This window comes from Natrix helvetica, assembly GCF_964273705.1.
Source record: "Natrix helvetica genome assembly, chromosome: 3".
Lineage (NCBI taxonomy): Eukaryota > Metazoa > Chordata > Lepidosauria > Squamata > Natricidae > Natrix > Natrix helvetica.
The window spans coordinates 142,464,374-142,491,241 of record NC_138549.1 but is presented as its reverse complement, the minus strand read 5'-3'; the positions used below and the strand labels follow the sequence as shown (position 1 = coordinate 142,491,241).

General features: G+C 39.4%; 1 protein-coding gene across 5 annotated transcripts in view; it reads right to left on the bottom strand.

The window, feature by feature from the left end:
* Nucleotides 1-26,868, bottom strand: part of TOX2 (TOX high mobility group box family member 2) — a 244,244-nt gene that overhangs the window by 16,807 nt on the left and 200,569 nt on the right. For all 5 annotated transcript variants that reach the window (XM_081948603.1, XM_081948599.1, XM_081948600.1 and 2 more), the window contains one exon: nucleotides 18,403-18,630. In XM_081948603.1, the coding sequence (XP_081804729.1) occupies nucleotides 18,403-18,630 (228 nt within the window). The remainder of the gene's footprint in view (nucleotides 1-18,402; nucleotides 18,631-26,868) is intronic.

The window sequence follows — 26,868 nt, the reverse complement described above, 5'->3', positions numbered from 1 at the left end:
TCCAGTTTGTAATTTCGGACAAATGGAGACAGAGAAGTCCAGGTGGCCGCCTTGCAGATCTCTTCAATCGGTGCCTGTGTAGACCAGGCAGCTGTGGTGGCGGCGCTTCTAGTCGAATGTGCTGTGATATTGCGAGGCACAGGAACGGACTGTAAAACGTGGGCAAGCGCAATGCAGGCTCGCAGCCATCCGCCGATGGTAGATGAAGAGACCTTCTTGCCTTGAGAAGCTGGTTGAAAGGAGACGAATAGAGATTCGGATTTCCGAAAACTGGCCGTGCGCTTGATGTATCTGCGAATAGTCCTGCGCACATCCAGCATGTGCCAGCGCTTTTCCCTCGGGTGCCGAGGATGCGGACAAAAATCCGGAAGGACCACCTCCTGCGCCCGATGAAACCAGGAATTGACCTTCGGAATGAAGGAAGGGTCCAGCCTCAGGATTACTCTGTCGTTACGAATGAGACACAAGTCCTCTCTGACTGACAAGGCAGCCAGTTCCGATATGCGACGAGCAGACGTGATAGCGACCAGAAAAACCGTCTTGAATGTGAGGTGTCTGAGACTGGCCGTCTTAATGGGCTCAAACGGGGGCCCGATGAGGGACCGCAACACTACATTGAGATCCCAAGATGGGTATCTGTGGACCACTGGGGGTCTCAGGTTGGTCGCTCCCCTGAGGAAACTGCGGATGGTCGGATTCCGGCCAAGAGATGCGTAGCCCTCAACTGAGAGGATGGTTGACAGGGCTGCCGCCTGGCGCCTCAGGGTGTTAGGTGCCAGGCCCTTGTCCAAACCTTCCTGCAGGAAGTCCAGGATGACAGGAACCGAAGCAAGGGGCGCAGACGTACCATGAGCCGTGCACCAGCTGGCGAAGGATTTCCAAGTGGCGTCGTAGATGCGCGTCGTGGACTGCCGTCGTGACGCTTGGATGGTGCCAATCACCTTGTCTGACAACTTGCCTCTGCTTAGGAGATCCCTCTCAAGTGCCAGACGGCCAGCTGCAGCCACTGGGGTTCTGGATGTTGAAGGGCCCCCTGGCTGAGAGAGATGTCCTGTGGAGGAATCCGCCACGGTGGTGTGATCGAAAGACTCACCAAGTCTGCAAACCAGGTTCTCCTGGGCCAGTACGGTGCTACCAGCAGCACCTCCGCCTCCTCTGCTAGGATCTTCCTGATGACTCTGGGAAGAAGAGGTAGCGGGGGAAAAGCGTAAAGCAGACCTTTCGGCCACGGGCCGTGCAGAGCGTTGACTCCTTCCGCCCTCGGGTCGTGGAACCTTGTGAAGAACCGTGGAAGATGCGCGTTGGCCGCGGTGGCGAACAGGTCCACCAGCGGAAGGCCGAACCTCTGGGACAGTTGCTGGAACAGCAGCGGATGTAGACGCCACTCCGAGTGGTCGACTGTGGATCTGCTCAGCCAGTCCGCCTGGGTGTTGCTCGTGCCCGAGATGTGCTCCGCCTGAAGAGAAAGGAGATACCTCTCCGCCCATCGACCCAAGAGCTCCGCCTCCTTCATCAGGGATCTGGAGCGCGTTCCCCCCTGTCGATTGATGTGCGCCTTGGTGGCGACATTGTCTGTCATGATGCGCACGTGGTGGCCCTGAACGGTGCTCTGGAAGCGCTTCAGCGCAAGCCTGACTGCCCTCAGCTCCAGCCAGTTGATGCTGTGAGCGGCTTCGGAAGGGGACCACCTGCCCTGTGCGAGCTGGTTGTGGCAGTGGGCCCCCCAACCGAACAGGCTGGCATCCGTTGTGATGGTGAGCCTGACTGGCTCCTTGAATGGCGACCCCTTTAACAGGGCCGGAGACAACCACCACTTTAGAGAGCGACGTACCTCTGCTGGAACTGGAATCAGTCTTGTTGAGCTGCTTTCGTTTGTTCTTTGATATGGAAGCAGGAGCCACTGAAGGGGACGGGAGTGAAGTCTCGCCCAAGGCACGATTGACAGGCACGAGATCATCTTGCCGAGGAGCTGTGAGAGCTGAACCACCTTGACTAGACGTGACTGCTGCACCTGAACGACCATCTCCCGAAGGCTGGCCACCCTTTCCGGAGACAGGGATACCGTGCACGAGGTGGTGTCGATGACGGCCCCTAGATGCTTCAGTCTGGTCGTGGGAACGAGATGACTTTTTTCCAGGTTGATGGTGAACCCGTGGTCCCGGAGAGCCTGCATGGTGTGTTCTAGGTCGCTGACAGCTTGTTGATGCGATGATGACAGAATGAGAACATCGTCTAGGTAACAGTGGAGTCTGACCGGACGTGACCGTAGAAAAGCCGCCACGGCTGCGAGAACCTTTGTGAATGTCCTGGGTGCTGATGACAGGCCGAATGGCATTGCCCGGTACTGGTAATGGAGGCCCGCGTAAGAGAACCTCAGGAACTTGCGGTGGGCTTTGCGGATAGGGATGTGGAGGTAGGCCTCTTTGAGGTCTATGGACGTTAGTATATCGCCTGGCCTGATGCACCCCAAGATGGACTGGAGGGACTGCATCTTGAACCTGCGATATGTCACGTGGTGATTGAACCTCTTTAGATCTAATATCCCCCTCCACCCTCCTGAGTTTTTGGGGACCAGAAACAGGATGGAGTAAAACCCTCTTCCTTCCTGGCCTGCTGGGACAGGTTCTATGGCCCTGATCTCCTTGAGGTGCCTTATCTCCTGTTCCATGAGGGATCTTTTGACTAACCCTGAGGGAACTGGACACCGGATGAAGTGGCGGGGAGGGGGGGACCAGAATTCTAAAGTGAGACCCATGCGGACCGTTTGAAGAACCCACTGGTCCGACGTGGTCTGCTCCCATTTGGCGTGGAACAACTGCAACCGCCCTCCTATGGGAGCTGACCTGTGATGGTCATTTATACCTCCTAAAGGGTCGGGAGCCGGAGCCCCCCCGAAATGGCCGCTTGGAGAAGGGCTGCTGGCGACCTCTGTCTCGAAAGGACTGACGGTCCTGAGACCGCTCACCCTGCTGGGGATACGCCCGATGATAGGGGGCGGAGCTGGTGGAGGGCTCATTGTTCCGAAAGGCCTGCCTCCTGTAAGAGCCAGGACCTTTACGATCAGGCTTTTTGGTGACTGATGGCATCACTTTCTTTTTGTCCTTGTTTTCCACAAGGACTGGATCAAGGACCTCACCAAACAGCTTGTCCCCTTTAAAGGGGGCAGTAACAAGCTTCCATTTGGAGCGCATATCCACATTCCAGTGCCTAAGCCACAGGAGGCGTCTGGAAGTAACATTAGACGCTAGGGCACGCGAGGCAAACTTAGCAGCATTCAGAGTGGCATCAGCAGTGTACTCTGTGGCTGCCATGATTTTATTGATATCCTGCCTGACTTTAACGTCCTTGGCAGGTATCTTCCTCAACAACTGCCTCAGCCACAGGAGAGCCGCCCTGGAGAAAAAGGAGGCTGAAGCGGAGGACTTAATGGCCCATGCAGCTGCCTGATGGGTCTTGTGACAAGCAGTTTCGGTTCTCTTGTCCTCAGCCTTGAGCCCCTCCAACAGGTCAGGAGGGAGCACAGAAGAGGAGGTAAGAGCCGCTACAGGTGGATCGATAGGAGGGAGCTTGAGCAGCTCCTCCAGGCTGGCATCCACCGTATATAGTTTCTTGTCATGGCTGCTGGGGGTAGCCATGGTAGCTGGCTGCGCCCACTGTCTTTGAACTAAATTGAGGAACATCTTGGGTACAGGAACTATTTCCTGGACCGAAATGGGTTCCTCAAAGAGATCCCCAGATAGATCATCAGGGTCTACAACCACCTGAGCTGGGGGGGTGGACCCCATGTGAGTTGAGATCTTAGCCTTATCTAAAATAGTTTTGAAATTATCCAAATTAAATAAGCCTGAAAAGGCCGGCTTTTTGGCGGGGCTTGCCTCATCCCCAGAGAATTCAGCTTCCTGCCTAGGAAGAAATTCCTCTTCTTCCTCCCAGTCTGACTCATCGGAGGCCACTGAAGAATGCAGGGACGTAGGTGGAAGGCTAGGAGTCATCTCTCTGGGATCCTCCTGGGGTTGCAAATGGTGGGTCTTGCGAGTGCGCTTGCCACCTTTTCGCATGCCTGCCTCAATGCCCTGGGAAATGGCCCTGTTAATTATTTCCTGCATTTCAGTGGATAGGTTAGGCCCTTGGTCCTCAATGGGACGAACCCTTTGAGTGGGCCCGGGGATCGGCTGTTGAGGGGCTAAGGGCCCCATTGGAGCTGGTCCCTCCTCCATATCAGAGGGACAGGCAAAGAGATCAGCCTGATCAGCCATGGAATGGCCTGGAGAAGTTGCCATGGCCAAGGAATCCCCTTCCTCTTCACTATCAGAAATGGGGCCTCCCTGGGCTGGAGGAATTTCCCTGGAGGGCTCCCCAGGAGACACCAAAAGGGAAGATTGGGCCTGCTGTTGGGCTTTGGAAGACTGTTTTTCTAAGGCCTTCTGTCGCCTTAATGCATCTTTGTCTAGGCCTGAGCCCTGCTTGGGGCCATGCCTGGAGTAAGGCTTACTCCCTCTAATGGCCTCCCTGGCAGCTTTCCCGGCCTGTCTTACAGGGGCTCTGGAAGAGACACCCTCAGAAGTCTCAGGGGCCTGATCTGCCATGGTAACAATCACTGGTTGGGGCAGTAGGGGGATGGGAAAACCACCACTCACCACCTCCAGAAAGCCCACCGCAGCACGATGCTCCTGAGGAGACAGAGAAACTGCAAGGCCTGAAGTAGCTTGGAATTTCTTAGGCGCGAGCAGAATTCGCTCCCAGCACCTGCAGGAGAGTAAAGGAGGCGACCCAGCAGGCCAGATCCCACGCCGCTATCACTTGCTTGGATTGGGGCCCAGGTCGCCGGTCACACCGGGCAAGTCTGACTCCACGCGGCTCCTGCAAAGAGCCAGGCACCAGGCAGCTGCGGCAAAAAACTTTTAAAAGTAAAGCCGGAAGATTGCGAAATCCAAAATGGCGGCCGGAACTCACAGGAGCTTTTCGCGCCAAATTTAAAGAGGGAAGAAGCCAAAATGGCTGCCCTGGGAGCCCACGCAGCAATTTGACTTGCTAGAAGCACAAATTGCAACGGAGGGCTTCCAGTGGGAATCGGCCCCCAGTAGGGGTGCCCCAACAGCGCTGGCGTCGGCACTCCGACCCACACGCTTCCCCCAACAGCTGCCTGCAGCTTCTAGGAGCCAGAGCAAAGCCCCGGACTCCAGGAGAGCCGAAAGGGTGAGAAAAACCCAATTAAAAAGGGAAAAAAACAAACTTAAATTTAAACTCACCAGCCTGCTCTAAAAATCCTTAAATATGCTGTTTTAAAAATTATTCCTCCTCTGGAGAGTCCAAGGAATCAATCTTAGAACTGGATAAATCTTAAAGCACGTCTACTGGGCTAGCTGAATTGAAAAATCTGGGGAGAGTCGGCACCAGAGGCGTGGCTTAAAGTTTCAATTCAGTTCTGGGCAGATTGGCTGTGTTTAACCCTTCTTTGGACTCTCCAGAGCAGCGCCCTGGAAAACTCTTTGCTTGTTCTACTAGGCAAGCTCATAATATCAGGTGGGATTATTTTTTGCATAATTCGTTAGCATATAAATTGATATTATATGCCAGAGATATTTTATTCTTTGTTTCTGATCATACTTTGATTCTGGCTCTGAAGTGCTTGATTAATAAATTGAGGCAAATTAAGAAATGCTATGTTATATGATTGCTAAGAAAGTGTTGATATCAACTGGTAATTATCATTTTTATATGCATATTGATATTATTAACTTTTAGGTATTTATATTCCATGTGACATTTCTCAAATAATTGCATTAAATATAAATCAGATATTCCACAAGTATGTGGATTAGGTAATCATTCTCAAATAAATATGATTCCCAGTATACTTGATATACTTGATATTGTACGTAGACTCCATATAGCAAACTGATTTTACGACAGGGTGTAATATTTTTAGCAACCATATTCTTTTGAACTACATAATCATTACATCAAATTGATGTGATGCTTTGTCCCAAATGCTTCCATTAAAATGTATTACACCCTTACTGTTATAACCTTGCAATCTTGTTATTGTGCATTACAAAATATTACCAAAATAGAGCATGGTTGCTAAGCCATTCAGCATTTAATTAGCCTGCATATGCATAAATATCATAATGGTATTTACTTGCTTAGTCATATATATGGAATAAATAAAAATTCATTTAAGTGTATAGAGTTGAGTTTTTTTTTAAAAAAGAAGCTAATCAATATACAATCTACCACTGTAAAAAAAAGCCTATAGAGTGTTATTCAGCTCAGCCTCTACCTCAGGATAGCTAAAGATTAGAATATTATTTTTATTTCGACAAGTTGTTCATTAATCTAAAAACATAAAGGGGAAGTAAAAAAAGATGTTTAATTCAAGTCTGTCCAAACAAAAGGATTCCAAAGTAGCAAACAATTCTTCCAAAGTAGCTTCCAAAGTAGCTTTCATTCACCCAGGAAGCTTTGTATCACCTTTTCTATGGTAGCTTTTATTTCTCAAGTCAAATTCTGAGGGCACTTATGAGATGAGGGGCTGCAGATGCTCTAAATGTGTGTGGACAGAAAGTACTATAGTATTAAATCAATAGCACATTTATGCTCACAATACATGCAAGTCTTTTCAATAATTTTGAGAATTCTATTTTCAAAAATGAAAAGAACAATGTGTCAAGGTAATGGCTTTGTGTCTTCAGATCAGATCCAAAACTGCTACTCTGCAATTTCACTTATAGTATATCTATTTGTAGAGACATTACAATTCCGCAGGGAAAAGTACTAAAAAAGGCCAAAGACAACAACTACTATAAAACTTGCTATTTTGAGTTGGTGAAAGAGAAGGCACTGTTCTCCATGGACAGTTGTTATTTCTGACCTTCACAAGTGGCAGCTGCTTAATCCAGAGGTAGAAACATATAAAATCAAGCTTTTCCTTACATAACTAACAAGAAGACTATAAATAAAACAATATTATCACTTGGTGGCTAACCAAAGTTATTGAATTCAAGAAAAGAATTCAAGATTTTAAAAAAAATGTAAGAAAACCTAGCTGCTTTGATTTTGTTAAGACATCCCAGCAATTGGGACATTTTGATTTGCATAAAATTACATGAGATAAAAAAATAGATCAGGGCCACTTATGTGTGGTTGAAATTGAAGTTTCCAAGCTTAACAGAAAAAAACTGCCTTGTGGTTAATAAGTGAGACCAATATGAGATTCAAAAAACCCATCTCAAATTTGAAGAAGTCTCCCAAGAGATTACGTTTCTCGGTGAATACATTTCTACTTCTGTTTCTTTCTTAAACCTTTGTTACACTCAGAAAAATTAGCTTTGAAAAACTAAATTTTGTAGACAAATTTTCCCCTCAAGGTAAGAAATTAGAAGAAACATTTTAACCAACAACTGATGGTTTTAAATTCAGAGTGAACTTACAAATGTATAGCAAAACATTAAGAAAACCAACAAAAGCCATGCAAGGAGAAAACAATCTCACTGTTAATGTTTTTCTCTTCTCTTACACCTTCCCTACACTTCATTTTACAACACAGTCTTTACTCTCCAGATGTATTAAAAGTCTAGAATTCCCAGTAGTGCTGGGAATTATCCACATGCCCATTACCCCAAAGATGAAAAAAGTGTGAATATGATTTCAGCTAGAGTTTCTTGCTAGCTGACTTCACATTAGGAGACACCTTTACTACATGAGTGCTGAAGTTGATATGAACCCCTTGTGTCCCGTCCCTCCCTCAATGCAGAAACATTCCTTTTCACAGCTTTTATTTTTTAAAAAATCTTTCTGGGTGAGAATGAAAAAATAAATTATTCATCATGGTCTCGCCAAACGTCCCTGGCATTCATATCAAATGTACAAATATCTAGTGCACCTTTGGAAGGTGAGCTTATTTCAAAATACCAACAGTTGACCGAGATTCTTGACATTCTTCCATGGGAAGCTGTAGTGTAGATGCAACAGCATAAAGTCAGTAACATCAGAATCTGTGATACTGTCAAAAACCTAAAGCAACATATGGAGTTACTTCTGAGTAATTTCTTTCATTGTTCTCAACTGATAGACAGAATATTGCCAGACTAAAGTAACTATCTACATAACTATAGATATGCTTTGGGAATTGCTAGGGAAAAGCCATTTTAATATTTTCCTGTCCACCAAACTTTCCAAGTTCTACTGCTTCTTGACCTCTGTGCTGCAGCCCCTCTATCTACATTCCACCACAGATGTAAAGAATATACCTGCAATGCTTGCTCATAATTCTCACTGGCTCACGGTTGACTCAGCCTTCCATCCTTCCAAGGTGGGTAAAATGAGGACCCAGATTGTTGGGGACAACATGCTGATTCTGTAAATTGCTTAGAGAGGGCTGTAAAGCACTGTGAAGCTGTACATAAATCTAAATGCTATTGCTATTAATAGCAATTGCTAGGGACAATAAAAGTGGTGTTTGAGCTCAGTGTTACCAATATGTCATTCACATTGGGTCATACGTTTCCTTAACAGCTGAATTATATAGCTATAACCAAATTCTTAAACCTAGCTCAGTAGTTAATTGGTAGCTTGTGCAGTTGATATAGTATCAGGTACACCTATTTTTGGCTGGCACATAAATATATCAGGAGCAACTGGTAACTTCATGCACTCTGCAGTAATGGTAATGCTCTCTGGTAACACACTGGTGTGGGGTTGTTCTTGGTCTGGAAACTAGTAGGTCATGAGGATCAGCACGATGGAACCTGCTTCTAAGGCTACTAAATATTTTTCACTCAACTGGTTGCAAACAAACATTGCATCTGTTTTTGTGCCTGGTTGTGCAAAAATACCATTGCAACTCTGCCATGCAACATAAAATAGGTTTTAGCTACTGCTCAGCATATTAAATAGCATTTAAATTGGATTTTGGGTTTGAATTGCAATATGACCTATAAACTGTATATGGAAAGTGTATATGGAATTTTTTTATTTTATTTTATTTTTTCTGGGGGAAGGTTGTAGACAAGGAAGGGTCAGGGATTGCTGTTGTTTCCGGGGTTTTAGGAATAAAATCTTGTTTGACTGATGATTTTTTAAATTTCATGTTTGCTTTAAATTCATCAGATGTTTAGTTTTAATTCTGTCCTCCTATATTGGCAGCATTTTTTTTTTTGATGTGGGGAGAAGAACTCCAAAGATTGAAAAAGAATGTCCATGAAAGAAAGCCGGAGATTAAAAGGGCAGCTGCATATGCCTGTTTGTGAGTTGTATCCCTCTTTCTGGAGAATATAGAAGTGATGGAATGTGTCTACAAAGGAGAAGTAGCATGATGGAATGAAATGAAAGAGGGAGCACATTCCAAGAAGTTGGGGGGTGGGGAGAGGTAAGACAAGACATAACACTTGCATCAGAGACACAGGAAGAGAGTTAGGATAGTCACTCCCTAGTATCTCCCAAGGTATATCCTTTAGTTTAGGGATAGTGTAGTATAGGTTTAATCTGGCAAGATTCTGTCAATATAGTATGAGCAAATAAGGAATGACACTTTAGCTGGTTTGTTTTATGTTGTTCTTGGGTTGGACCAGATGAAAGAAGATGGTTTCTACTCTGTCCTATTTGAAGGCGTAACTGTTCCCACTGTGCATCCCTAATTGACAGTCTAATGATAAATATCCTGTTCTATGGGTAAGTATTGTAAGTACTTACCTACAAACTGTAAGCATTGCCTTCTTCTCTTATATGAACAACAAAACCATATTACTAATTACTAGCAATTACTAATGTTATTGCTCTTTATCTGACTCTTTTCTTGATAGGATGGTTCCAAAAATAGTAAACATTGTCATGATTCATAGCTATAAATGCTACGAAGATTTCAAGATGGGAAAAAAATCAAGAGAAAGGTAAGAAATGTGTTGACTTCTATGTATGTTTAATAAATGTAGTAATTGACACAGAGACAAGGCTTCCATTCATTGGCACATAGATTTAGCTTTCTACATATTAATATGGTTTACCTGTGACCCTGTTTAGAAACCATTACGTGTGCTATAGTACCCACTTGGCCTTTTTCACTAAAAAGAGAAAATGTGTAACTAAAGCCTACTTGACACACTGAAAATTTGAGGTGAAATGTGGACAGCAATTCCTAGCAGGGTTTCTTAAAAAGCCATTTGTGTACAAATGGCTTTGCGGTGAGATCCATTTAAATACTGGCAGAATTGGCCCTCTTTCTCCCCCCCCCCCCAGCATTAACTTCAGCCATTTATCAGAGCTAAAGATGTAAAAAAATATTCTACATGTTTTCCAGACAATCTTCCATGCCCGTGGATTTATTTTTGTTATTCATTGGGGGTGGGGGAGAGATTCATTAATCATTAAGGGACTGGGTGGGTTTTGAGAAGGAGGGAAAACATGTGACTGATTATGGGGCAAGGAATTGCAGCTGATAGAAGCATAATCCAGAGTTTCAGTCCTAATGCTTTTGTGGCTTAGCAAAGAAACTGGCAATTGTGCCATAATGAAATGCTCATTTTTCAAAAACAATAAATAAGAGTGTTATTCCAAATCCTGCTGATGCACACAGAACCACTTTGTGTTAAGTAAATGATACACATTCTTTATTGGTAAACTTTAAATGTAACTAAAGAATAACAAATTTCCTGGATTTAGAATATGACAATTCACCTGCTGTATTACTATCGTTTGAAAAAAAGAATGACATAATCAGCTTCCTATCCATAATATAGTGCCATAAATACTTCTACTATCTTCCTATTAATATGCACAGCTACCTTGGTCCATTATAAAGGCCCTAATTTGATACTTCTCATAAGAGTTTGGGGGCAATTTCTTCTATTAACTATTTCTGTAATTGAAATGGAAACTTGAATGTTCAGAGCCTTAATTTGTTTGAAGTGAAAAAGGAGGCTTGTATCTCGACCTCAAAGTTGCTATTGATCTATCTTTTGCGAAAAAGCCTCTTCAAATAATATTTAATAAATAATTAAATGATATTGTAAATGCTTTGGTTTAAAGTATTTTGGCTATACTTTAGAGATATTAGTACCATATCTATGATTTAAAAATATAGTCTCAGATGAAATTCAGAGTGCTGCACATTTCTATAACTTTGCAAAAATTATTCTGCAAAATAAACGGACAGATGTTGCATAGCTTGCTGGCAATGCTTTTCAATCAGTACACTGATGAAAAAAACTAAGCTTCCTTGAAAACCAATACATATGCAAGTATTCCTATTGGCTACTTGCCTTCAATCATTTTTTTATACCAGATACTGAAAAGGAAAATGCACGTTTCATCCTACTTACAATAGCCCTTCCCAAGCTGGTGCCCTGTGGTAACATCAGATTGCAATTGCAATTATGCCCAATACCGTCCATTGACTATGCCAGGTGAAGATGATATATCGAACTATTTTATTTCCACACCTGAATTCATTTAAATAACCTGTAAGTCTTGAACATCAGCTAGGATTTGGAATAAGATTCCACCTGATATCCATGTGACCTTCAGCCTTCTGGCATTCTGGAAAGACCAGGCCTTGGGTTAGGGTGGGTAGTGCCCCTGTATGCATGTCTGTATGGTTAGCCAGAACTGCAATCAGTTCTTGTTCATTCTTTTATAGTTATAGTATTCTACTTATTCTTTTATACTTATTATGCTATATTTTTATTCTGTTGGGTTTTTTGTACGCTGTCTAGACTCTGTGGAGTAGGGAGGTGTCTAAACCAGTTACATTAAATTTAATTGTCTTGGATGTTTTACTGTTCTAGAAGAGGGTTATTCCACAGTGCCATAGAATGTATCACTAGCATTCAAATGAACACTAGTTACTCCTTTCATACCTTGCTGTGGACGAAAGAAAAAAACCCAGAAGAGAAAATTAAATAGAACTTGGATAAGATCAATATGCCAGTCTGGGAAAAACATGGACATGCAAAGTTGTCTTAAGACAGTTGGGCCATTTAACTGTACATTCCAATTCTGTTTGCAGTGACTGGTATTTCTCCTAGGTTTCAGACTAGTCTCTCTTTTAGCGGTGCTTATACCATTTTTTAATGGGAGAGGTTGAATACTGGGATCTAAAGCAAACAAATGATGTGCCCATTAAAGATCTGAACTGTTGTATTAGGAGACAGTTCTTAAGTGTCTGTGGAGTTTTGAATTACATCTAAAAAGCAAACTAAATTAACAAGCTGTAACATGTGTGTACAACAAGGGAAATGAAGGAAATGTTTAGACTTGGTATACTACAGGCTTCATATTACATGCACACGTCATGAAGTATAGGATTTCATTACAATGGGATGTATCCATTATAATTGTGAGCAAGAACTAAGATTGTTAGTATGAGCCATGCTGGTCTAGAAAACCACCATCTTGGTAACTGAGTTCTTATCCAGTTCCTTTAGATGGAGCTAATGTTATAAAAAAATAATGTTCTTGATTCTGTTTAGACACGGCATTAAAAAATCCAACTCTCTTCTCATAGTAGGGCATAAATTTTTTTGCATTATTTCAACTAGAGTTAAAATCTGCCATGTGAATTGAGGGAGCAATCCATTTTTATGGTGGTAATGCATTTTATGAGCTTTGAAAGTTGAAAGAGATGAAGGTAGATTATTAGAGATACTTCTTTGGCTGATAACAATCATTAACATGTTATGTTTTAGTGCGATAAGAACTATCTACACAGGAACAGCTGCTACATTTTTTTGTAAGGTCAAAAGAATGTGTGCTTATATGTGTGTATTACACACGCATGCACACACATATTCTTTAGATTCTTCTCTAAGCCTGTTAGAAAAGCCTATGTCAGCTGCCAAAGTACAGTGGTAAAAAACGTTAATGTTGTGAGCTTCCCATATATGCCCACATATAAGCATCTACACACATTTCTGCACAAGATTGACGATTGAAGGAGTTAAGGCAAGGAAGGAAATTGTGCATATTCTACACAGAAGCTGTACTTGAAAGGGTTAAGGCAGGGAAGAAATTGTGCAACTTGCAGAACAGGTGTCCTTGATGAAAACCCAAGGACGGAGAGATTGCTAATCCTGTATTCCACAGCATGATCAAATCACCAAGCAACAGATATAAATAAAAAAGGCAGGAAATGAGAAATTTAGATATAAGTGTGTCAGAGAGAAAATGAAGATTCATTGTAAAATGCCAGAGATGAGATGAAGAGAAAAGAACAATATGAAAGAAGTCCCAACTGACAAACAAAAATATTAGATTCTTTTTTTGCAAAAATTCAAATAAATGGCAGCAATAGTAACAACTGCTTTAAACATAGCTCTGCATTATTATTTTTTCTTTGCATAAGCAACATAATTCCTTCCTCTTTCTGTTTGCTTTTTAGTGAGGGGAAAATATATCAAACAATAAACCTGCAATGAAGAACATGTAATATGTAATCTTTACTTTGTTTACTTCATCAATGGAAAGAAAGTAAATTTGCTTTGTAGGAGTAGCAGCACCTGTTCCACAGCAGATAAATATCCCCAGCTTTGATACTTTAAGTGTACACAAACAGTGTCTTAACCCTCTGTGTGATAAACAAGATATCTGCTGGATACATGGTAGCTCATTTCAGTTAGTATCTATGCCAAGTTTAATATCCATCAAATTAATATTAATTTGTCACCCAGCTTTGAAAGCTGCCATTTTGATCTCATTGTTTGGATCTACTACTACTGCTGCTTCAAGGGTGAAGAGTACTTCCTTGATCACCACACTGTGCTGCCTTATGTAAGCAATTGTTCATTACAGAGTGAAATTGGGGAAGGCTACTTAAAAGGTGATTGTGCCCCCCAAATTGTATTGATGAAAACAGTAATAATTATCAGCTGATCTTATTTATGCTGTCTGTTGATTTCAGGAATACAATGGCACCAAGCCCTGTATGCCTTACTGCTTGTCCATCCCAAATCTTTATGTGATAGTCTTTTGAACATGAATGCTGGAAGAACATCAAAGGAATTTAGCAGGATTCATACAAAAGCTTCCCGCCAGTGAACCAAACTACAAATGCACACAGTTGGCTGAAGAAATTAATTTTCAGTGTGATAATTTTAAAACATTTTCCAAAAGTATAAATGTGTTTATAATTTTAAGCCAACCTCAGGCATTAATGCCCACTATCAATCATTTCTCAAACAGATTTCTCACTAAACCTGCTTAAAGCAAAGGGAGACTTGAAGGATAAGGAAAACCAAGCCACCAGATTCCTAGGTAAAACACTGTGCTCCCATAAAGAAAAAGCTCTATTCCCAAGACACAGCTTTCGTTTGGCAGGAATTATCTCTTGGTAGTATTTCTCATTAGTTTTACTGACTTTGTCATCTAACCTTTCATTAAGAAATATACGTGTATCATATTTTATTCTCATAGAAATCTAATGGTTAAACTGAAATAGTACAAGATCATACAGTATATTTCATGGCATGAATTAGGATGTGAATACAAATCCGAGATTCAGATCAACTAAAACTACCAGCAGTCAAGAAAAAAAATTAGACAGGTAAAAATATATAGTGTAAAAAGTACACATTGAGACATAGAATAGGGCAACTGAGAAATGTATGTCTGAATGCTGATCAGACCAGAAAAGTGCTAAATAAAATCATGCTCTCTACCAAGATATTCCTTCAGGATAGAATAAATGACAGTTATCTAGAATTCCCTGGAATGAGATCAAAGGGTTCATCTAAGGATCAACACTGGCTGTTTTTTCTCCCCTATCCGGTGCTGCTGTGTGAAATTTGAGGTCTTGTATGTATATCTCGTATGTATAAAGTACATCTTTTGACTTAAGATCATATATCTTACTTTAACTGAAATGGTTATTCCAGTTTGTAATACAATGAATCTGGTTGTTTGAATTAGGCCTAAATCAAATCAAACTCTACCAACTTACTGTATCTGGCAAGGGCTATTATTATTGCCAGCATGATAAGGTGAAACAAAAGCCTTACAAATTTAGAATCATAAAAGAGTAATTTCATGGGGGGGGGGGGGAGGGAAATCCAATAGTTTCTTGCTGTTTCAAAAATAATTGAGGTATATTCCCTAAAAACATGAAGGTTCACTTTCTGAGAACTGCTGTAGGATAATAATGATGATAACAATATTTTTCTCTCTCTATTTCAGGATATCTATTCATTAATTCAGCAGTGATACCCAAATAGGAGCTTCAGATGAATATAGAACTGATGACACCAAGAAATCTACTGTAATTTTGGTTATTCTCCTAAACTTTGGGGTAGAGTGAAGGCTGAACCACCTTGGATCAATTTTTTGATTCTACCTTGCTTTAGGGAGCACTTATTATTTATTTTGTCTTTGGAAGAATTTTTTTTAAATTGTAAGCCACCCAGTCATTGGGAGTTGGAGAGAATATACATTGTCTGTCAATCTATCTGTTATCATTCCTTTTCAGACTAACTCTCTGGGAAATAAATGGTCACCACATGTTCATATAAATAAGAATCTATCTCCCATGTGTGTCAGATTTTGGTCAGTTTGGAAGACAATAAGTATTAATTCAACTTAAGGGCACTGACTCTGAAACTGAAGCTGGGACAAATTAAATAACAGAATCAATATGGATATTCTGGGAACTGTAGAAAAAAATTAAGAATTAATGGGGAAGTTATCAAAGACACAATTAATTGGTATGTTTTCAGTGAAATTTAAATGTTATATTTTAAATTTTTATGTAAATAATATATTAATAAATCTCCCTTATTTTGATGATACATGTGTCCCTGAGGTTTCCTACCTTAATATGAAGTGTTTTGAAAAATACAATGGAAGCAGTCCTCTTGTATAATTTAGGCTTTCCATTGATAACAGAATTCAAAATATATTTCTTTTTATCTTTGCTGCATCAGGACAAGTGGCAGTTTGAGCAGAAACCTCTTTCTGGCCCAAACAGAAAGTAATTCACTCAACCATATTAAAGGGAAACAATTACTTAAACATTAAGGGTAAAAAAAAACAAAAACCTAGTAGCAAAGGAGCTCCTATGTAAAGCTATCAAGTTTCTTCTGTAAGATTGTAATGCGGGGTGAATAGGACACGCAATAGAGACAAGTGAGCAGCAAAAAATAATTCTATAAAAATACCTATGCATGGCCAAGAATGAATCATCATTATTGTTTGCCAATGAGTTTTAAAAGTGAAGAAAATTTGAAAATCACATTAGAATTATTTTTTAAAAAGACAGGGGGAGCTCATTAAAATTGAAGATATGGCATTTGTCATTCAACACAAGGCTACATAAAATATAGAGCCATTTTAAAGCACAATTTTAATTTTAAATGTTTTCTCCACCTGCTTCTCTTTTCCCTAAATGCATTTTCTTGGAAACCTTCCAGTGGGAGGATCTTGGCTCTCAGGAAATGTTTCTGTCTTTAAATATATATATATATATATCACCAAGCAGTGCATTGCAACCCACAGCAAAGATGAGACAGGTCTTAAGGATACAGAGCACTTATCACTGATAGAGCTGCTTCTTCCAGCAGAACTCTCTCCAATCCTTTCCATAATCTTAAAAATCTTTAGAGGCTTAAAGGGATGCTTTAAAACAGATTACAAGAAGAAAGGAAAGGAACATTCTGGTGTCCCAGGTAAACATCCATATGGGTCTCACCTTGTTTACATTCTATCAAGAGTGCAAGTTATCCCAGGCCTTGGGTAATGTGAAGAGTCCCCTGTTGGATAGGTCTTTGCCTCGAACAATCAGATCCCCAACTTGTTTTACTTTTGTATAGCAGGGGTGTCCAAACTTGGGAACTTTAAGACTTGTGGACTTCAACTCCCAGAATTCCCCAGCTGGCTGGGGAATTCTGGGAGTTGAAGTCCACAAGTCTTAAAGTTCCCAAGTTTGGACCCCCCTGTTGTATAGCATTTCTATTGCGTATTATATTGTGAGCTGCCCAGATTTGGTTGAAACTCGGCTTAGCATCTAAACTGAAATAAACAAAATGTGGAAACATAATTTCCACATTTATTGCCAATAAAATGCCTAGAGACGCTACTTCCTGTTCCTAGGTGAGTGAGTATAAGATTTCCTGGATAATACATTTTTTAAAATATAAATTTTCAAGGTTTCTTAAAACCTTAATTCAGCTACTAGACGGCAAAACTCTTGTGGTGAAAATTACCTCTGCAATTTAATGAAGCAATAGAAACTAAAACCAATTAGCATTTTATAGATTCTTCAAATCCCTGGAGAGCAGAAACTATTATCTATCATCCCAGATTGCAGGAGGTAGACTAAGGGTCAAAGCTGCAAGGAGGCAGATTCCAGCTACAACTTAAGAAAACTTCCTAATGACAAGTCAACTTTGATTGTAGAATCCATCACAAAGGGAGAAGATCGGGTTCTCTTCACAGTATATGTTCAAGCCTTCAAGCCACACCTGACAGACAGTTGTTGGGGATGCTACAATCTGAACTCCAGCATTGAGCGGGCAGATGGACATGATTGCATAGCCCTGAAGATCCAGCCTCAGTTCAGTTGTGATTCTGGGGCACTATAAAACAGCCTAACTATGCCACAAGGATTCTTGAAAAGTGCAGGATACACATATTTCCATCAAGATGTCCTTGCATTCACATGTCTCACAATCTTCACAAAAAAAAACATTTATCTAATCTAATATTATGTATATTTTTTATAACTTCTCCTTGAGAGATCAATTTCAAAATAGCAATTTCCCACATTTAAAAGATACAACTTTAAGAAGGCTCAGTGGCACAATTTTCAATTTGTGAACATGTATCTGAAATAACAGATAATTCATTTTAGTACACTGTTTAACAATAGCAACTATGAGATTCACAAATTTCTGCTCCATATAATACTACATAGTGCCCATTATTGTCCTGGAAAAAGAGCTGTGTTTTTGCTACAGTGTAATGCATAGTCTGGTTTTGAAACTGAAGCAGGATTCTAGAAAGTGCATAAACCAACATAAAAAATTATGTGCGAAGATAGCTTTGGTAACAAAAACAACAAAATAAATCTGCAATAATAACAATCCACCATCCAGAAGACAAATGATGACATACTCAGTGAAAAAATGCACTCATAAATGGGGGTGGTTTTACTAAAATTTACAAAGCTTCTCAAAACCCCTAAGGCTTTTTCAGGCAATACTTTTACTGAAAATGTTAGCTTTCATATGAGATGGAGGTATGCGGAAGAAAAGGTAATTGATATTTTTACTGTTGCAGAAAATAGCTTACATTAGTAAAACAACTATCACTACCATCTTAAGAAATAGTGTGGGCATATAATGTATCAGATAAATGAAAATAAAATATGGCATTATCAAGGGAGAAAAAGCAATAGCTGTATGGGGAAAGAACATTCACCTGCTTTTGTTCTTCTCCTAAACTATCCCACATTGATGCAACGATTTTTGACACATCCCCAAAGGTAGCATTGGGATTTTGTCCTTTAATAGCTGCTTGCGTGTCTCTGAAGAAGAGGGCATAGGCAGACACTGGCTTCTGGGGTTCATTAGGATCCTTCTTTTTCTTCTTCTTTTGGTTTTTGGGTTTCTTGCCCAGATCTGTCAAAGGTCTCTTCTCTCCAGTTGCCTGCCAAAGAGTCAAGACAAATATATTATTTCCCTCCTTCAGTCCCTTTTATTTTAGAAGAAATATAATATTTGATTTTGAACTGGGTAGAAAAAACCCACACGATAACTGGGAGTAGTTCAAGGACATCCCTGCCAGGTAACTTTCTCAACTTTGTTCCCAAAATACAATGTAAATATACAATTACTTTTACAGATGTTCCCTTCAACACCCTTTACTTTTGATAACTTATTGACCAGGCACTGTTTTTTATCTATATGAGTAATTTAAAACAATTACATATACCATACATTGCCACCTGGCCCCCATTGGAATTCTTTTGCTAATGAGTGAAAGACAGACCCAACTAGAAGGGTCTTTCTTTCACACTGGCATAGTTGGGCCCTTCCTTCATGCACCAGGCTTCTTTTGCGTGTGCATGAAAGAAGGTCTTGGCTATGTTGGCAGAAAAGAAGGAACCCCCAGTTAGAAGGGTCCTTTTAAGTCAGTATAACCTGGTCTTTTTTCATGAAACACGATCTTAGTTAGTGCACAAAGAGAAGCTTGGCTGGCATGCAAATGGAGTCCCTAGAACAGACATCCTGAGTCAGGGGTTAGAGATTATAGTTTATATCAGTCCAACTGCACTGGTGCAAAAAAAATGATATAAAATGCACTAGTGATGTGTTGTACAGCCTTCAAAAGTATCGTGAGAATGGAATGCATTGCCTTTTTCCCGGATAATAAGCCCAATCTGGCTTTTGAATGCATGCGCTAAAATAAGCCCTGCGCTAAAATAAGCCCTCCCTGAAAATATTGCATCACAGCAGCAGTAATGAGGTGACCATGCTCATCACCTCCTGCACCTCAAAAATAATAAGACATCCCCGAAAATAAAGCCAAGTGCTTCTTTCGGGAGTCAAAAGAAAACAAGACCCTGTCTTATTTTCAGGGAAACACGGTATTTGGAGAATGGTGTAAGTAGCTTTGGAAAAAAGGCCCGGCATAGCCAGCAGCTGCCTTGCAGAGGACCAGACCAGTCAAGGAAGTTGAAAATTATCTGGATGCAGCTGGGCCTGCAAAGAGCAGCCAAACGGCAAATGGCTAAGGCTGTTTGCTGAGGTGCTAGCATGGCTGGTCATGACATGGAGCTTGAGGTAGCATTCTTTGACAGAAGCATAATGGCACTGGGGTGAATTGGAGGGCGAGAGGCAGTGGCAGCCAGCTAAGGCTGGGCCTCTACTTCAACACTACTGCTAACTCTGAGAAATCCAAACAGGCAAATATGGGGGGAGATCGATGGGTGACGGTTTTAAAACGCCCCTATAATTGTATGTGTGGATAGACTGCCAGTGTGTGTGTGTGTGTGTGTGTGTGTGCATGCACTGCAGCAGCCCTAACTTTTGATACCATTTGTTTAGCGCCGCCATAATTTCAAATGGCGATTGATCAAATGGTTATTAATTGAGAACTACTTGTACATTTATTCATATGTATACGTGGAAAAGGAAGAAACATTTATTTGAATGGAACACTTAATTTGAATGTTTATGATGAAAGAGAACTGGCAGCGGATACAAGAATCTGAATGAGTCACTTTTTGTCAAAAGGGTATTTTGGGAAAAATGAACATATAGAAGGAAAGGAAAGGAGAAAGTAGAGCAAGTACAGGAAAATAATGTATACGGCTTGTATGAAAAAGTGGTAGAAAACAGATTAATCGTCCACACAGAATGAAACAAAGGCTGCATAAAGAAAGAGATACAAAAACTACTTAGAACTTAGGATTTGAAGTCCACGTATATTAAAGTGGCTAACTTTGATAAACACTGCACTAGAGGGAGGAAATTGAGATCAAATATCCCTTTCTCTTCCATTACAAACTCCAAATCATTCCCCACCACCACCATATTCATTCTGGGAGAGAAATGAGATTCTTCTTTTATTATTATCTACCTATTATTATTTTTAATGTGTCTTTGCACAAACTGCAATAGGTAGTCAGCAAATGAGCAAAGTTATTATTTGCACACTTTTGTTTTCCTATTATGAGTCACAGGAAGGAAAAGATTTCTATTCATATATGGATTTTTGGTTTTGCAGTGTTTATCCTAGAGTATTTATCTATTAATTAGGTTTATATCCTTCCTTCCCAGAAATCAAGGTGAGGCACAAAACACCACCTTCTTCAGTTTCCTTGTGGGTTAGGGTTCTCCTAGTTAGTTAGATGCTCCCACAAGGATCCGATAGGACCGTGATGGCGAACCTATGGCATGAGTGCCACAGGTGGCACACAGAGCCATATTTGCTGGCACGGCAGCCATCTGCCTTCCCAAACTTTTGGTTGGACCGTTGGGCTGTTTTTTCCCCTCCCTAGGCTCTGAAGCCCGGGAGGGCTGGGGGGGGCATTTTCACCCTCCCCAGGCTTCAGGAAAGCCTCAAGAGCCTGGGGAGGGAAAAAAACTCTCCCTCACATGGGAGGTACCGCATGTATGCACAGTCACACATGCATGAGCAGGTGAGGGAGCACATGTGCGCATGATAGCGTGCACACACAATTTTGGTACACCTTTAGAAAAAGGTCAGCCATCACTGCGATAGGATATTTTGGGGCTGGGAGAGATAGATCAGCCCATAAACCAGGTCTTTCAAGACTAAAAGTGGACTTGATTATCTGCAATTCTACTCTACCAACTTAGCAACTGGCTTTCAGTTCTTTAAAGCACATTTCTTTCGATATGAAAGGGTAATTTAAGCAATATATGCAAACTGTTAGAATCAAAGAAAACAGAGCTTTTAAGATAGATTCTGCAGACGGTGGCATGGCACAACCGTGATGTGATCTGTCTCTGCTTACTGTCCTGTGTGAAGTCACCCGCAAGTTAGGGTTGTGAGAAAATAAAGACATTATAGGCATTATAGACATGTGAATTCTTCCTGTAAACTAAAATATATGCAATTAGCCAATACCAATTTGCTGTAGGAAGAAGAAAGAGGGGGGATAAACCACAGAGAATTTACCAGCTATGTTGAGCGATCAGGACCTGGATGTTTTTCTACTTTATTTTTTTTTCTATACTAACTCTTCATAATAACAATAGCTCTTATTGTGACTAGCTGGAGTAGAAACAAATCAAGTTTCTTCTTCCATCATCATTCCATTTTTCTTTTTTACTATGTACTTTATTTTTTTTTATTTTTTTTTTGAATAATTTTTTATTGTTTTTGTCTTTTTATCACATATTACACTCTTTATATCAACAGTTTGTACAATGTTACATCGTCGTATCTATGTATGTTTTCCTCTCTTTACCATATATTACAATCCTTATGTCATTTTATCTATACATTTTTATGATATTTAACATATTTACCTATTTTTATATACAGTTCTATGTTTATTTATGTATATTGTTTTCAGCTTAAATGTTTTTCTTATTATCCAACCATTCATACCACTTATTCCAAATTTCGTAGTATTCCGATTCTTCTTTGTCCTGTAATTTTTGAGTTAGTTTGTCCATCTCTGCGCACTCCAAAGTTTTTTTTATCACTAATTCGTCTGGCGGTGTATTGTTTTGCTTCCAGCATTGGGCGAAGGCAATTCTAGCTATAGTTAATATATGTGTTAGTAAATATTTTTTTTTTTTTGTATAGTTCCCTTTAATTATTCCTAATAAAAAGGTTTCGGGTTTATACTTTACTTGTTCCCCCGTAATTTCTTGTGCCCACTTCCAGATTCTTTTCCAGTATTTTTGCGATTCCGGGCATGTCCACCACATGTGGTAGTAGGTCCCTTCTTCTTTTTTACATTTCCAGCATATCGATTTCAGTGTTGGGTACATTTTTGCTAATCTTGTTGGTGGTAGGTGCCAACGATAAAACATTTTATATATATTATCTTTCAGTGTCGCTGATCTCGTTAATTTATAATTTATATTCCAAATTTTTTCCCAATCCGCTAGATCTATGTTATAACCAAAATTTTTGGCCCATGCTATCATACATCCTTTAACTATTTCTTCTTCTAAGTTTATTTCTAACAAATATTTATACATTTTCGTTATAAATTTGTTTTCTGGGCCAGTTAAGATTTTGTCTATTTGTTGCAATTCCGTATATATTCCATATTCTTTTATATCTTTTTTATATCTTGATTGTATTTGGAGGTATGGCCACCAATCTATATTGATATTATTCTCTTTTAGTTCTTGGTTCGTTTTCAAATTCCCCTGGTTATCTAATATTTCACTATATCTAACCATTTTTGATAAATCTAGCGTATTGGGGTGTATCATGGCTTCCATGGTGGAAAGCCATGCCGGTATTTTCATATAGTGTTTTGCTTTAATTTTATTCCAGACTTGAATTAATGCTTCTCTAATGTAATGTCTATGGAAATATTTTTGCTTCTTTTTACTCTCTTCCCATAAGAAAAAGTGCCATCCTGTTTGTAGGTCGTGGCCTTCTATTGCTAATATTCTTTTGTTTTTTAGATTTATCCAATCTTTAATCCAAATTAGTGCTGCTGCATTGTAGTAGAGTTCCCAGTCAGGTAGTCCCATACCACCTCTGCTTCTATCGTCCTGTAATGCTTTCAGTTTTATCCTAGCTTTTTTCCCTTGCCAGATAAATTTTAGTATTATTTTATTCAATTCAGTAAAAAAAGTTTTCTCTAGTTTTATGGGAATCGTTTGAAATAGATATAGGACTCTTGGTAGTATGTTCATTTTTATAGTTGCTATTTTCCCTAATAGCGATAGTTGTAGTTTCCCCCATAATTCTAGGTCTTTTTTTATTTGTTGCACTAATTTTGTGTAATTATTTTCTTTTATGGTTGAGCACTTTGCAGTTAGCCATATTCCTAAATATTTGACTTTCTTTACTACCTGGAGTCCTATTGTTTTTTCTAATTCTTTGTTCTGTTTTTCCTTCAAATTTTTGGTTATTATTTTAGTCTTTTCTCTATTAATTTTTAGTCCTGCCACATCTCCATATTTTTCTAGTTCTTGCATTAACCTGTTCCCTGTTTCTAATGGATCTTCTATGATAAATACTAGGTCATCTGCAAAGGCCTGTATTTTGTATTCTTCCTTTTTAGTTTTGGTTCCTCTTATTTCCTGGTTTTTTCTAATTCGTATCAGAAGGCTTTCTAGCGTCAGAATAAAAAGCAGAGGTGATAGTGGGCAGCCTTGTCTCACTCCTTTCGTTATTTCAAAAGACTCTGTCTTCTCCCCATTCATTTACTATGTACTTTAAAGTATGCGCAAGAAGTGTCTTGTTTTCACTGATCATACATAAATTGTTCTGGATATCTTTTCACCAGAAAAATGGGATAAATAGGCCATGTGAAAAATATAACATAATAGTAAATCTAAAGATCTAAAGAGATTTATATTATTTCTAGAGGAAACAGATTAGAATTCCTGAAATATAGGGCAGGTGTCAACTCTTAATGTGCATTTTTGCAAATTTTGTCAAGTCAAAAGATTCCTTGTCAGATTTTAGTTTTGATTATGTGAAAGAGTTGTGAGAGTAAATAAGATTAATTCTATCCTTTTGATAATTTCCTACACACTGAAAATGCTCCTAACTGATATACATTGAGAATAAGGAAGATGACCTTGATGGAGATAAGCAGGAACCATTATTTAGGCAAAAGGGGCTGAAGCATTTTTAAAATCCACAATGAAAAAACATTCAGAAGCAACTCAGGCAGATGTTCCCCTAATTCAATGAACTAGGAGGAGGAGGAGGAGGAGGAGGAGGAGGAGGAGGAAGAGGAGGAGGAGGAGGAGGAGGAGGAGGAGGAGGCACAGCACAATCAGATTTCCAAGATTCTGTTTCTGTAACCAATCACAATAAAAGAGCCTTCCAGTAACTCTGATTTACAAGTTTGATCTACCTAGTGTAGGTGACACATATAATCCATAAAAACTTTCAAATGTGGGGTTGGGAATTCTGGCCGGTTAGGGATCAGTCTCATAGTTATTTTCCTTAAGAGTCACTGATTATGATTCCTAGTAATCACATGAACAAATTATTACCTGTGTGAAGTGATCTGACCTAGCAACAACACTCCTATAATTTACTTGAAGCTATTTATCTACCTTATCTGCTGTTTTCCTCTCCCAACCTTCCAGTTTTTTATTTTCCTTTTGTTTCTCATCTATCATCCACTTATACACATGCCTGAAATCTGTGAATTTCTAATAGTTGGCTATTACCTTAAGGAAGCAATTCACTAGTGATTGATTCTTCCTGCAATCTATGGTACTCTTTGTAACCATCTCCAAATCCATAATCCAAACAAGTGTATTTTTCTTTTCTTATTCTTTCTCAATGACAAAGGTTCACAGCCATACAATTACCTTCATTATTATTTTTTGTTTCATAGAAATATCTTTATGCTTCATTATTGTGTGGAAAAAACTACTTTTCTTCCTTGGAATATCCTATTTGTTATTGTGATACACTGTATGTATATATTCTTAAGGCCATACACATATCATAAATCTTATCCCTATTTACATTTAAGCAGACTCTATGCTGGATTTCAACTACTGTCAGCATCTAGTTAACTTCAAGGAGACAAAGCAAAACTAGCAATTCCTGAAATGTCTTCTCCTCCTTATTCCCAAATGGAAGGCTAATGTTAGCTATTGTTATCTTTGCTCTGAAGATGCTCAAGTTACAGTATTTGAATGTAGATATTATCTAAAGTGTAGAAGTGAAATAAAAATCAATAAACCAAAGAAACATAGCAAATAAGAAAACAGGGAATATAGGTAAATTTAGCGTAGACAAAAACTGTTCATTACACATGCACATATATTTGTTTCACCATATCCATATACAATTAGACCACTCAGAAATGCCTTGAGTTCTTTAAACTCCTTACCTCTGCTACTGTATTTTTAAGATTTTCAGATTTCATCCAATCATGGCTTTCTTGGACTTCCCATGGCCCATTCATTCTTCCTTCATTTAATTCTTTTGCAAATTGATTCTTATTCATTGTCTCAATATAAACAACTCAACCCAATGTCCCATTTGATACATCACACAGTCCACATTTATTTATCACTCATTTCTTTACTCACTTTTTTACTTCTTTATTATTTTTTAATGTTTTATTATTCTTATAAGTAACAAATCCTGTCATATAACAAACCACGCAACCATACTAGGTTAATATGTGTCCAAGAACACCACACTTACAGGTGCACCATTTTTCAATATTCTTACAATATTTTTACTTTCTTTTTATCATTTATTTCCTGAATATTTATTTATTTATATTTGGTGCTTCTAGACCGCCCCCTCTCCCAGAAGGGACTAACTAACACCTGCAGCATAATTTTAGCATAATTATTTTCATTCTATTTCAGGCAACTCTACACACACACACACACACACACACACACACACACACACACACACATTATACAGTATATAAAACTTCCACAGAGCTTCTTATCACATTTGTTTCTTTAATTAGTTCTTTAAGTGTTTCATCATAAATAAATCAAACATATTTTTACATTTATGTTTTCCTTTCTTATATGTACATATGAACGGACGTCCTTAGGTCATCTTTTTTTTTAAAAAAAATCTAAACCAATACATTAAACAATTATAGTTCCTGGGTTTCTGGGTGGTTCATTATTTTTGGATATTCTTTTGCCTCATTGTCAACCATCTAGTCATGTCATCTGACACAATAATTTTCCTTTGAAGCACATTCATTCAGCATGTTGCATAATTTTTCCTAAAACCAATCACTGCTTCTTCCATTTTTCCCATTAACTGGTTGTACAACATCCAACTTTCATCAACTTATGAATTCCTACTTTCAGCTATATCCACAACTGTCTACATAACATCAGTTTCATTGCCAAACATACAGTATAGCTTTTTCAAATTAAACCTATACCTTCCCTTTTGTTATTCATCATTTCACTACACAACGTCATGTAAACATTATTCAATCTATTACAATTTTATCCTTTGCCTTAATTTCTGACATAAAATATAGCCATGTTTTATTTCATTTCATATGCTCTTTATCATCCACACCACTAATATACCAAACTGCTAGTTTCCACACACTATGAGCACACAGATATTAACCTGCACCTCCCATCATTTTTAATAAGATAGAGATAATGTAGACCAACTTAACTATTTTAATCATATTATGAAACATACACATTTCTCTTCTAATGGTAAAGATGATACTGGAAGAGTTTGCATACT